Raw genomic sequence first — 14,957 nt, 5'->3', positions numbered from 1 at the left:
GCCAGAAAACTGATTTCATAAAGGAGAAAGGAATGACAGCACCTCTTCCTAAACAAGCTTGCAGTGACAGCTCACAAATTTGTATGTCCTGTCAAATTCTTTTAGGGTAGCAATAAAAAAGGATGTTTTAGGAATTTCAAGTAGAATGTACACTGGATTATTTTTTTATTCCTAAAACATTTCATTGGGATTATGTTATTTTCGACCGTTATTTCAAATCCACCAAATGTCCAACATTTTATACCATAACAGGGTAGCTTTATGGGAAGAAAACAACCATCTACCACAACTAGGATAACTTTCTAGTTATGTTTATGAAAATGTCAACATATATCATACCACCTCAGGAAGCTTTGGTGTCCCAACCCTCAAACTATGCATACAGACCACTATCACCTAATACTACTTTTGCAGCTACTGTGCCTGGGATCTGTGAGATATCACTTGGGAACATGAACTCTGCAGTACTTTCCTACCTGGACTAAGTGTAACAGGTGTACTAACCCCCCACCACCATCACTTTGGTACCAGATCTTTTTTTTTTTTTTTTACTGCATTGTGTCCATTCTCCTCTACCAGTAAAAATCTGTTTAGTTTTTTCAAAAACAGATGAGACATGGCATTTCTTTTTCTGTTCTGATTAAATAGAGCTAAGCTTACTTACAGCTGCAGAATTTATGCTTCTTCGCTCAGAGCACTTTGTGTCATTGTGCTCATCTTTTTGCCGCTAGCCATAGATGATTTTAGAACTATCAGTTGTTTGAAGACCCATATTGAGGGTGGATGTGATCTTCCTTTTTGAAAGTACATTAAATAAGTAGATCAATAAAACTGAATAAAAATAGGTGGCTTGTAAATAGAATTTAACATGTTCTAGAAAAGGGTTAGCGCATCACTTCACACAATGCGTCATCTCTGATTATTCCGTATATAGCTATAGAAAAATCAATACACATTACCTGTTGTTGAAGGCCCTAGATATAGTCATTTCTTTTTATTTACGGAAGCTCTTTATATGGAGCATTAATTCAGCGATGAAAAATATCAGCAGCGGAGTTCTAACACATATAAATAGTAACCCCTTATGTACTAGGCATTATACTAGAGTAGGGAATATATTACAACCTTAATTTTAGGTAAGTGGATAAAAAAAAGCATCTCCTTTTGCTTGGGGGCTTGATGTTTCCAGTGTTTTAGTACCTTGGAACATGGTATTACCTGGACATCCTAAAATGCTGTTTAGGTAGAAAAAGTTTAATAAGTTTTACAAACTACCTAATTTTACATTACACATTAGCCAGTAATACATGATCTGCTCTTCAGTAGCTATGTAACTGATCTGAGAGATCCCTAAAGAAAGAGTGTCCTAGTTAACACTTGGAAGTTGTAAGCAGCAAACCTCTGTGGTATCAGTTGCAGACATATTCAATTTTTGTGACCCATGATAGATGTGTTAATTCCCAAATTTTGGAAGATGGAAGCCTATAACTGATGCAAGATGTAAGGTCGCGGGTGTCATTTTTATACCAGAACTGCCTGATATTTCTACATGTAGTATGATCTGATGCAGGTTTGTTACAATAAAACAGAAAAGGCTTTGCTATAGATTATTGGGGGAATGCAAGAATTGACTTTAGATAAATAATTTATCATATGTGATATTATTTGCCTATTGTCCCAAATTATACTTAGCACTATTCTAGTATAACTACTTTAGTATCTTGAGAGAAATCAGAAGGGAACTGTCACTTTTATCTGATATTTCCTCACAAATTATCTCATACTTTCCCAAATATCCCCACTGTTCTCACCTTGTATGCCTTTTGTTATGTGTGTACAAGAAATTTAGCCATATTTTACGGGGATGCTTTTTCTATGGCACTTTCTTGGGAGTTTTTCCTTCTGGTATACCAGGGCTTTAGTTTTAGCAGCAGTAATTCACTTCCCTATCTTCACTGAAATGTTTTGCAGTAAAACCTCTCCCCTCAATATGAATACTTAAGGGCCTCATGAACAGGCAGCAGGCACAGTTGTAACTTGCACATAATATTTTTGCCTCTAAACTGTTTGCCATTCCTGTGACGGATTTTATGAAGAAAATGAATCATCTGTGTGCTCTTATTTTAAACCTCTTCGCTGCTAAAGAGAATTTAAACACCCAGCTGCACAATGGAAGAAAGACAACTAGTGTGACATGGATAAGGCGTGTGATTATGGTTTGCATTTTTATTAACCTTTTCATGTCTATAGGTGGATAGTACTCCAAATAAAAATGTAAAATGCATAAGGTCTAAAGTTAGGTACATTCATAGATCACATTAGTAATTTAGTGATTTGGTAATATCGTTATATATTTAGGATAGTTTCCAACACAATGCAGTTAAGGAGCAAAATATAACCTATTCTAATGCTTCTGGCCACATTACCATTGTTATATATGGCAAAGTAACCACCTAATATACTTCATCAGCCTACCTTAAGATAAACCGAGCAACCCCCAGAAGTACTCCATTTTACAACAATATTTCTAACACACTAACTAGGGTTGCCAGAACATATGCATGTTTTTATATTAGCATGCAGATTCAATATTACACATTTGTACAAGTACACACACTGCTAATGGAATAGGAATGTGCACGGGGGGGGGGGGGGGGACATTTCCTACCACCTTGGATGTAGTATGTAAGTTATCATATTTCCATGTAGAGAATTGCAGCTGAAATGTAGAGGCGGCAGCTGACAGCCCCTGAAACATGCTTACAGGAATCATGTGCAGTGTTCTCCCCAATACCGGGGTTGCCACCCACCTGCAATTCCTTCCCACCCGGCTTAAAAAAATTTCTGTGTTTAGCACTGATGTGCCTTGCTCCTGAAAAACACTTGATTGGTAAATCTGTCTCACCTAGAATTGAACGGCTAAAAAAAAGTGATCTTGGGAAAAGCACCTTTGAAATCATTCCACTAATAAATCTTGTGTGCCGTAACTTATACCAGCTAGTCAGAATCTGTTGTTCCTGCCCCAGAAGTGTGTGCTCCAAATGGTAGGTATGTAAGTATATGTTATAGCTTTTAAAAATTGGAACTCTTTAATGAATAGCGTTGATCACCACTATATTTTTCTTCAGCCTATTTAGATTAACTGAAAGTTTTTTTTTTTTTTTTTTTTTTTTTTTTTACTCTGCTGTGTTATTGATGAATAAAGTAATTACTTTTTTGGACGCGTTGTTCAAAAGAAAGTGTTGCAAATATTTTGGAACAGTAGCCAGAAATAAAATCTTTCCAGTTTCACACAAGCATAGTAACAGCCAAGATTCCTCATCCATAGCCACAAAAATCCACACAATTTTTACACGGACACTTGATCCACCACCAAGAGTTTTGTCATTCTTTGCATATCTGTCATATTATGTGGAATATATATGGTGACCTTGCCTTTCCATCACTAAAACTTATAGGGTTAATACAGTCCAGGATACCTGTGGGAGCCACAAGCCTAATGACACATTAACAAATAGCCTTTGCTTTTCATCTTGAAAGTATTCATCCCCCCTGAGTGCTCTGAACTCTTGGATCAATTGTTCCTTATACCACATCAATACTAACATTCCCTTTGAAGTGCAGTCCCCAAAGTCCATTTTTGTAAATTTAGATTAACTAGCAAAGTTTTGCAATGCCAAATGATGTAAATAACTGTTTATTTGTTTTTTCTTTCTTGTGCTTGAAGCAGTGAAGGAAAATAATCAATACGGTTTTTCCCAACCACCCTCACTGGTCATTATGAAAAACCCCAAAAGATGTACAAATAGGGTTTTGTTTCTCATACACTTAACAGCTCCGCCTTCCTTGTATTGGACCACATACGTTTTTAAGGATGAATCAGTGGCAAAACTAATAAAGACTGGGGCCCCCCCCGCTAAACCTTGGAAGAGCCCTTTCCCTTTCTCCAATTCAGAAAAACTTTGATGTCCCCACCTTAGGAGGGGGGTTAAGACTGGCAAATGTCAGATTCTTAACAAATATTACAGTATTCTCAACTTCCAATCCCAAACCTATGTCTATTCAAATACATTAAAGAAAATGTTTGTTTGGTTTAAACAATTATGATGCTAGCAGTTCCAGTTACAATAATCTTTTTTGCAAATTCAATAAAACACGTATCTACTTTTGGGTGGTGTGGGAAAGAGAAGGACTGTCGCTGCTTAATGTTTCCTGTGTCTTTGTGGTGGATTCCTTTCATTCCTCTTTTGGCTTACAAAATCACTCAGGCAGAAAGAGAGAAAAAAAATTGTCCCTACTGGGTAGAAAGCTTCAAACTGCAATAGAAAAACTGACACTACCTTCTACCTTTTCTAAAACTGTAAACTCGCTAATGATATCAAGAAATTTAACAAGGGTGAGAAAAATACATTAGTGTGCTGGGTTTTCATGTCAGGGGTGCTGGGATGCTAGAGGTTCAGAGTCGGCTGTGCAGTGTCTGGTGCTGGGTTTTAGGGTCTAATATACCATATACTAATATATATAGGGTCCCAGTGGTGGTGGTGATAGATAAAAGGTAAGTACAGGGTTACTTATAGGCATGAATACAATCACTACTCTTGTATGTCTGTAATGAGGCGTTTATAATATAGTCACGCTTTATGCCTTCTTAAGACCTATGTGTTTTTAGTCATTTGCATTTTTAATGGAAACACAAGGCATTGTGTGCATTACATTTACAGTTATTTTTCTTTTATGTAAATATTTTGATCTGTATTACTGGTCGTCTGGTGTGTAGAGTGAGAACCTAGGAGGGGGCTTCTAAACAGTAACTGGCAGTATGTTTTCCATATATCGTCTGTTTCCAGCCTATTAAAACTCAGCTGTAATAATAAATGTTTACAATTATACACTTTTGTTGTTTAAATAACCCAAAAAAAGATTATATTGAAAAACACAAATATATTCACCTTAAAATTGATTTGGACATACAGTGGAACTTTCTAACAGAGTTTTGGGGTTTCTAATATTTGTGTAGAAAGCATGTGGGGTAGCATTATCTTTTAAATGTAGACCAGCACCATCCAGAAAGCCCATCCATAGTGGTACATGTAAGAAGTATTGTAAATGCTCTGTGGGACCTGGCCTTCCAATATATGTTCTTTTGCCTGTGTGCGCTAGTTTTTTTGTTGGAAAAAGACATGAAGTGAAATGGTAAAAAAAATCTTGCCTAATGAATTCCATATTGGGTACTGGGATTTACAGGAAGACTGTCAGAAGCTACAACTAGTTTTAGTTAGCATTTATTTTATACTCCCTTTTTGACACTAGTGATGTAAAAATCCTCATTTTGGCATTCATAGTTTTGATACCTTACCAAAGGCTTGACTCCCGACTCACTGGCATCCCTCCATGTTGTAACAGAGAAAGGTTTAAATTGGTCTCTACCTTTCAGTTAGATTGCTCTGTGCTGATTGTAAGGTAGTCTATTATCATGACTTACCATTTTTTATATAAATATTCGCTTTTATAGGAATTGTACTTCAAAGTTATTTATTTGCAATAAAGCATTTACAAAAAATATACTCGGGCTCTTATGCAGTGCAAGCATAAAACAGAACTTTTACTTAATATTTTTTTTTCTTCAACTGTCTCTGTTAATGTAATACAATATTAATTACTTTAAATTAACACTGATATAATATGAACGTCAATAACAGGATAACACTTAACAATTTCCTCTTGCTAATATATTAATGTGATGTGTCTTGCTGGATTAGTGATCCTTCCCACAGCTTCATGCTGTACATTTCATGCCCTATTAATGGAAGAAGAGGTGTCACAGCTGAAAGAAACCAGAGTGAAATAGAATATGGACTATGCCTATTCAGTGCTAGTTAGGTTGAGGATCATTGATGGTGTAACTGTATTTGATCTACAGATGCTTCCTTGATTCTAGTCAGTATATGCAAAATTTAAAGGCTTTTAACAGTTAAACCACCAGGGCCATGAAGGACAGCGTGTATTTTACTGGTGATTAAACTTAAACTATCAGTGAGGGCTGATAATACATATTTTGGTTTACTCTTGCTTTCCTGCCTATCAGTATGGTTCTCCCTTTATAAAGTCATAGTCATGCACCTTACTTTTACTATTTGACTAGGCTATCACAAAAGAAAGAGAACTCAAAGCAAATAAAAAATATGAGGTATATATTGTGCATGGTTGGCAAAGTGTACAACTTTATTGACAGACAAGCTCTCTGTTAACTTTAAAGTGGTTGGAACTGCCTACCCAGGCTACGGTGAGTTACTTTGGCATCAAAATGGTTTGGCAGGTGGTTGTAGATGCCAACAACAGGTTAATATTACCATTTTTGCTTGTGACACTATTGGTATGTAAGCAGCCATTAGACATTTAGGAATCCTGGGAAATCGCTAAATATATGCCCAACCATAAATGATGACCCTGCTTCTAACTGCACCCATACTGCTGTACTGTCACTCATACCCAACCTGCAAACATATTGTGCTTTACCCAAACCCACAAAATAGGTAACCAATTTATTCTCAGCCCAAAGAAAGCTTGCCAACGTGATTTTTATGTTAAAGAAGCAGTCTCCGGTTATTCTATGTATGGCACTACAGAGTAAGTCGGTGACCTTGAAACATATGGAGAGGAATTCAAAATGCCTGGGGTATGGTGTGCCAAGTAATCAAAGCAAACCTTTAAGAACAAAGACATTTAAAACAGTTGTGCTTTACATAGGTTATCTTTTATAGTGTTGGCTGTTTCTATAGAAACAACTGTGACTTATTTCACTATTTGTAACAAAGCAATATGCCTTGTAAACAAAGGAAAGCTTGCCAGGCTGCATTGATGGATGCAGATGTTTAGTCATCCTGTCCTGCGTTTTATCTCTTTCTACAAACCCCATAGTGGTAAGAGAGGGCTATTTGTACCTGGGGATTTTTGTGTACAAGATTCTGGTTGTTCCAGGGAGCTGTACCTTATCATGATGCAATGTGTAATATCTGTATACACTTCATGGATCGTGTGTTCCCCTCCGGCAGCAAGTTTATATAAGCTGTTTTTTTTTTTTTTTCATATTTATCTGTGCTTGAACATGTGAAGCTGATAATAAAATGCTGAGAAAAATTACTCAAATAATCATAATGTCAGAAAATGGTGGATACGTTTACCAAGTGAGAAGGAAGGAAAATTTTCAATCAAGAAGCGTGCAATTAAATATGTAAATTAACAGCTAATTAAAAAAAAAAAGGTTGAATAAGTATTCAGATTCAGTCCAGAGATTTTTTTGTTCTTAAGTACTTTTTAAACCCCTCTATTCTGAGCCAAAGTAATCCTGGAGATGGACTCCGGGATGACTATACTGTGGAAGAAGAAGCAGCAACATTCATCTATGTTACTAAGGTTTCTTTTTACCATGTCAGCATGTGAACTGATTGGTTTTAATGCGGTTTCCTCACACACGCCAACTCAGAACTGTACATTTAAAAATCACATTGCATTATCTTGTCTAGTATATCTGGTAGCAACTGTGTCAACTGACCGGGCCAGGGCTGTGCCATTTGCAGGCATTAAAATCAGTTCTGAAGGTGGCTGCAGTAGAGCCAGGAGTAGGGCTTTAAGATTCATTTATTTTCTGTTTCTCCCCAGTTGCTTATCCTCCTTCAACCAAATATTTGTATTAATCTATTCACAGGCTTTTATGGTGGCATTCATAGAAAGTGCATTGGTATATCATTGTGAATGCCCCCACCCCATCTGAGAATCCGCTTTCTCCTGAAAATTATTTCCTAATTAGCAGAAAGAAAAACCAACAAACTGTGCAATTTATTTTAATTTGGTAAATAAGCCAGAACATTTCCATTAAGAGCATGTTGATTTGTTTTGAAGGATAAAGGCTGGCCCCTATGCGATAACTTTACCACAAATGTGCTTAATAGCACTCCGTTTTCCCCTCTGTGCGTTAACTCTTTGGATGCGTGGCAGAAAAGCTTTGAATGCAGCTGACCATTTACTACAATACTGCTTGAGGTAAAAAGCATAAACCTGGGCAAGAGTTAGGCTTGGCAAAAGGTTTCACTTGAGTTCAATGCCTTTTCTTTCTGTCGACCTTCACTCATTTTGCTTAGAGATTTTCTACCTCTCATCCTAAACTCCTTTGCAGCAGATTGTGAAGAGTCAGAAGGTGGAGTAAGTTCTGCAAAAGTCAGGTTCTCACAAAAGACCACAGAAATAAAGTAGGTTAATGGTTCCTAAGTGAGAAATACATTTTTCCCCCTCTGGTAACATTAAGTGTTTTGTAAACCTTTTTTGATGCAGTTACCTTGTGAAAACTCTGTACTTTGAGAGGTTGTTGTTTTTCTAATTCTGTGTCTGTAATAGAAAAACATTTGTTTCCTTGCGGATTACTTTCTTAGTAACAATACATTTATTTTTTTTATAATTTACAATGAGACAAATTTAAAGCCTGTGTGTGTGTGCACAGGGATGTGTCATTTGAAGGTCATCCTACCCCTGAATGGCAGCAATTTACGACAGCCATGGGCCATATTTCTTGTGTGATCACAATTTATTTTCTGAGGTAATTTATTTATTTCAGCTTTGGCAAGACACAAAAGTTGCATATTTCAGATAGGTGTCAGGAAAAGTGCTCTATTTCAAGGTTTTATGTGAGGATTATTTACTGAAGCAGCAGAATTCACAGTTTATATCGGGATTGGAGAAGCATGTTTCATTGCTGCAGTTGTTCTCCTGTCCTGTTTTTGGCCAAGGAGGAAATGAATAGTTTTCCTACAATACTACATAGTGCACATGGATGCGAGCTGGTCATGGCTACCTAAGCAATAATTAAGGATTTGTATTTGTAGTTTAGATTTGTGGATAGTTCTAATTAGAAACACAATATCAATGTTTACAATGTTTCTTCTACTTACAGGGCTGCAGATATTTATTGTCAAAGCATATGAGTACACATTTTATTTGCATTTTAGAAGCAATGAAGTAAGGCACCATGTTGCTTGTAGCTTGTATGGATTTGGGCATCTTCGTTTTAGATTATAGTAAAAGTAGAATCCTAGAAATCCTAGGTTAAAATATATATTTTTTTTACCTTTTTATATGTAACCTAATAATAAAGCTGGTAAACATTCATTACCATTAATAAAAACAAAACGTGCTCCTAACCAGAAAGAGTGTCACACTGTAACCAGAAAGAGTGTCACACTGTAACCAGAAAGAGTGTCACACTGTAACCAGAAAGAGTGTCACACTGTAACCAGAAAGAGTGTCACACTGTTGGCAAATCTATAATGTTATATATGGGCTGACTACCACTTTTTTAAATACAGAATTCAAGACATACAAATATATGTAAATGTGTTGATAAGGTGGAACAAGACTTTTATTATTTTTTATTATTGCATTTACTGCTGTTTGGAGTATTTATAAGGGGGTTCAGCATAATTGTCACTTTTTATATCTCCAGATAGCTTTAACTTCTTTCAGTTCCCGGGAATGCCATAGGCCACATTTTTAGAATTTCTAAATTCCACTAAAGGGGTATTGTGGCACACCTATTCTGTACTTGTAAAAGTCTAATTAGCAAGGAACTAAAACAGCGGCAGGTGTTTTGTTTTTTATTTTTTTTTTTAAATGGAGAACATTTTTTTGTTTCTTAATGGATCCCTGTATGTATCTGTTGCTCCCTGCTGATCGATTTGGTCAAAATAAAATATCAGTCCATACAGTCACCAGTCTAAGAAAATAACCAAAACTGTTTCTGATTTTGATTGAAGTTTTGTTTTGAAGCTTTCATTGCAGCAATAATTGAAAAATCTAATAAAATGTCTTTGTTTTGATCTGAAACCTTCCTTTAGCAGCATTGAACAATGGGCTTCTTCATAACCACAAAAGTTTATACTTCAGGACCAAATTTTGTTCAGTTTATGAAGTATATGAGTTCTGTCCTTGCTGGTCACTTGATACAACAGTTTAAATACAGAAAAAAAAGTTTATAAACCTTTATGCTCATAACAACAACATTCCCCTTAATCTGGAGACTAGCATTTTTATGAAGTTTTACCAAAAAGACCACCTGTAAGGTAACTGCGCCGTCATTCAAATTACGCCTAACAGCACTTAACCTTTGTTACTTTATTTCCCACTGTAAACAGATTGCAGCTGCAGTTGCATCTACTTGAATGCACATGTTTGTATTGGTAAATTAAAGCTAGTATTTACTGATATGAAATGATCAGTGTCTAATTGAAATGTTTTTTAAAGATTTCTAATGTATCTTGTGCACAAGCTGTACTTGCCCTTGGTGCTCTAAAATTGTAGTTTTCAGAAGCCCCACTATAATTGTGTATTACATAAATGCTTAGAGCATTATTTTAACAAAAGTTGTAGATGTAAACAAAGGTGTGTTAGATATCACTTGTGTGAAGTAAACTGTTCAGCGATGGTGCAAGTGTCTAATCTTTGATTCTGTTTTTTTTTTATCTCTACAAATCAATAGTTTAACCAGTCTGGACTCTTCCTTAATGTTGGCTTCTGGTGGTATAATTCCAGTCCAGAAATGTCACATATGAAATTTACTTTAGACACTTGTCTATAAATGAAAAACTGTATTTCCTTCCATCATGGCAGAACACTGGTATAGAGCCTGAGAGACCTACGGCTTTTTCCTCAAGGTTGGCAGACCTAAATGAGCATAACTTTAATCTTTTGTTGGGATATTAAAGAGCTGATATAAATATCCCTTGATTACAATATTTTGTGTTTCATACATTGTAGAGAGCATGCCATGGACTTTACTACTTTCCATCATCCCCCCCCCCACCCACTGGTGGACTCCTGCCAGGGTCCATAGAGAGTCTATCTATTTGGGGGTAGCATTCATTTCTGAAGAAGCACAGTATAGCAATGTGTGGTGATATATTTGGCTGTAGGACACAGACAGCTCAATGTCATTATGCAGTCACCTGAATATTGAATATATAATAAACTGGGGACATCCGTACAGAACATTGATATTTCAATGAAAAGATGTAAAACGGTTTCCTTGTTTTGTAGCATTGTCTTCTGTCTCCCATCCAAACACATAGGTTTTGTTTGCGCACTCGTACATTTGCATGTTGTAGAATTTTTCGGGATATTTACGGTCTTTGGACTAATTGTAACAGTTTCCCATGGGTTTTACTTTCATGTTAATAACTTGCTGTCCTGTGTTGCTTGTGCTACCAAAGCTGTGGCCTTTTGTTACAAATAGAGATTGATTGCCTTACTATATCTGTGACAAGGACAATAGTTCTTGCTATGTCATTTTTGGTTTGAGCATTCCAGTCTGACTGTATTGATTGCCTGTGCCTACCGGAACGCTGCTGTCATTGTAGGATATGAATTGTTTTCCTGTTAAGTAGGACAAAGTTAGGACTGCAAAGGGGTAAGGTATTGCTGTGGTTGCCCTGACCTCTGTGCACGCTTGGAGATAAATGCTTTGAAACAGATGCAGGGGAAAATTATATACAAGAATGACAAAGCCGTTTTAGTAGTGTGTGGATAAAAATCCTATAAACTAGCAACTGAATGCAAAATATTTTTTATAAATTGTAAATGCTGAGCCAATTTACTTGTATGAGACTGTTGTGCTTAGGGTCGGATTATAGCCTTCATCAGGATGTATGTATTTTCCTTCTATTTTTAGTTTTCCATTTACAGCAGGAAATAAGAGGAAATCTCACCATAAGTTTGCTCCCACTGCTTGTTTTACCCTTGCTAATTGTACCGGTGATGGCTTGCTTTCTGTCTTAGTCTAGGTAAATCTATCTAGTAAAGACATACAGGTTAATTAAAAAAAAAAAAAAAAAAAAAAAAAGCTGTTTTGTATCCAAAATGAAAATGTGAGACAATTGTTGACATTTTTTTGCACTTTTTGTTTCAGGTGGAGGTGGAAGTGGAAGCGATGGACAAGGCTGGCAACTTCATTGGGTGGCTTCATGTGGATGGTGTCAATCTTTCAGTAGCTTTGGTGGAACATGCACTGTCAAAGGTCCACTTCACTGCAGAACGCAGCAACTACTATAAAACTCTATTGTCTGCTGAAGAGAGTGCCAAACAAAGGAAAGAAAAGGTAGGTAGCTTTTATTGAATGAACTCAGTGTTTTTTGCATTTTTGTTTTTTAATGTGAACCTGATCACTTTCTGCAGACTTACTTGGAAAATTATTATTATTATTATTAAACAGGATTTATATAGCGCCAACATATTACGAGAAATAATTTTGCTTGGTGACAGTGAGCTCTGTGTTAAAGCTTTGAAGCTTTGAAAATGTGAAAATTAGTGCATTATTCTGATGTCTTGTAATCACTACATTCTCCAACTCTTTACATCGGTAGCACAAACTGCAGCAGTAGCTGCATCAGGAGTAAAATCACCATCATTTTATTTTTCAATATTGTGATAACTGAATGGAAGATGGGAAAGATGCACTGGAATTTGCCAGGCACAGTATTTATCCCAGATCAGCAGAAGATTCTTCTTTATGTGCTGAATGAGGGTAGATGTTAAAAAAAAAAAAAATGTGTTTGTTTTTACTGTTATTCCAAAAGATGCATCATAGCGGAGAGACATCGAAAATTCTTGTACGGGGGCACCTGGTGAACTAAAGCCCCATGACTTGAAACTTTTAGGCTGTGTCTCAGATGTATCTGCAACTTCAAGAAGCCCTGTGTTCAAAAAACTTTTTTTCAGTAAAGGTCCTCTCTAAAAGCTGTAATACGCACAATTCCACAAGTCAGTAAGTCATCGATGCAGATAATCCAGTCCCTATTCAAAGTTAATATGCTGGGGTTAAAGTTTGCCCTGGTTTTTGTTGGTATTAGTTCCTAAAGTAATCTTATTAAAATGACTAAGCGTTATACAACTACCAAACAGAATGGCTCAGAGCATTTAGACCTGCTTCTTAAAATGTGGCTGGTAAATACCCCTGGAATCCTACTCATACTAGCCATTTTTTTTTTTTAATACAAGTCTTTTGAAATGTTTGGACAGCAACAACAACCCTAAAAGCTATATGGAGCTTCTGAGCAATCTTAGTCGATTAAAGCCTGCAATCTCCTTCACAGAAAACATATTCATACGTTTTCATTTAAACTCATTTTTACAAGGTGATTTCAAGCATTTACAGTCTGTAAAAACACTTAGAAAAGCACGAAACAGAGGACTGAACATGGCCTGACATTTGGTAAACCAGTGACTCTGCTTGTCACATAATTTTACTTATCACATATCATTAAAGTGTGACTCCAGCCAATTTAACTTAACATTTTGGTTAACACCCCTGTAATACTGCAGTTGCTCCTATTAAGAGGATTTCACCTTATTTCCTGTTCCTATGGCATTTGTATCTCAACATTTTGCAATATTGATGGAATGGTAATAGGGCTTTAGTAGAGACAAACCTATTTACCCATACCCATGCAAACTCTTAGATTTTGTTTTTCTCACAATCAAGGATAGCAGTAAAAACCTAGCTGTAATTCTAACCCCACACCACACTAACCAAAGCTAAAACCTGATTTGCTTGAAGTTTTATTTGGGTACGTTATGAAAGGAAAACTCCACTTTTAGATGTAAGATAAAATGTGAGTATCTGGATTTTTTTTATTTTTAGATGTATTAATAACTTACTTCCTAGTCATCCCTTATGCCCTCTTGTATAAGCTCTTGCCCTCTTGTGTAAAAGCTTTTAGGCGCTTGTGAAACAAATGCTGTAAAGGTAAGACGGTTTCAAAGATCAATGTCATGGGCCCTTTAATATATGTGACTAATCGTGTTGACAGTAGATTAACACGGGGTTGTGGTAACCATGCCATTTTTATACTGCAGTACAGTAAATACCTCACTGTCAATCCTTTGATTCAATTACAACATGTACATAATACCCCTATCTGTTCTTGGTATCCTGGGCAATGCTACTATGCGCTCTATCTGCACGCTATATACAGTTATAGTTAGTTTAGTTAGTATGTTAGTAAACTACCTGCATACAATTCAATGTTATGCCTTTTTTCAGTTTTTTTTTTATTTTGGTGGGGGCTTGTTTTTCAAAAATAGTGAGCAAAAGATCAGGCTTTTTTTTTTTTTTAGTAAGACCTAATTCATATACAATTTAAATTGTAAAAAATTAGTACAGTGTACCTTACTTTGTCAGTTACAAAGGTATAAAATTAAATCATATGTTTTCCTATTACAAACATTTTTTTTGTTTTTTTTTTATCTGTGTAGTTTGCACAACAGTCTCATACCTGTATACAGCAAGATCAGATTTAAAAGGTGGCAGTGTCACCTCAGAGGCTCTGGGAATAAGACAAAAGAAGTCATGCAGAGAAGACAGCTTGTGTTTGAACAATCTATAATTAGCGAGAGCTGAGAGGAGGGAGTGACATATAGTGACTCAGACCACGTGGACTAGTTTGCATTAAAACTGAACCTATGCTGTGTAAACGCCAAGCTGAAACAGAGAGCATAAATTTGTTCTGAAGTCCTTACGAACACATAAAATAAATAACTCCAGATTCCATATGTATCCATGAGGTTGCTATTCAATTCTGAAATTAAACAACTTTAAGGAGGGACGTGTAACAAAAGAGAGATTGTCTTGCACATAAGATGCACGACAACCAATATTTGAAGAGTTTGAGATAAGCTTTAGGCTCAGAAGTGTGTCCAATGCAGTAGCTTTCAGATGCTTTTGAGAAGCTTTGACTTGCATTTGAATTCCATTGACTTTCCTTTCATTTGCTGTATGAATTGTATTAAGCTGCTTCTAAATTGCATTGAACAGCATGTGATTTGTTTATTTTACTCACATTTACTTGTAAGTGAATGAGAAGGAGCTCAAATGCAAGCAGAAGCTCAGGTACATGAGCCTTTAAAATCGCTCTGTC

General features: G+C 36.2%; 1 protein-coding gene across 1 annotated transcript in view; it reads left to right on the top strand.

Annotated features, from left to right (window-relative positions):
- SND1 (staphylococcal nuclease and tudor domain containing 1) overlaps positions 1–14,957 on the top strand; it is a 265,369-nt gene that overhangs the window by 196,095 nt on the left and 54,317 nt on the right. Inside the window, 1 exon segment of the mRNA XM_072401947.1 lies at positions 11,951–12,139. Within this exon segment, the coding sequence (XP_072258048.1) occupies positions 11,951–12,139 (189 nt within the window).

This window comes from Pyxicephalus adspersus, chromosome 2 (assembly GCF_032062135.1).
Source record: "Pyxicephalus adspersus chromosome 2, UCB_Pads_2.0, whole genome shotgun sequence".
In the NCBI taxonomy this organism is placed as follows: Eukaryota; Metazoa; Chordata; class Amphibia; order Anura; family Pyxicephalidae; genus Pyxicephalus; species Pyxicephalus adspersus.
The sequence above is the reverse complement of the archived record's forward strand: the minus strand, read 5'-3'. Positions and strand labels throughout refer to the sequence as shown.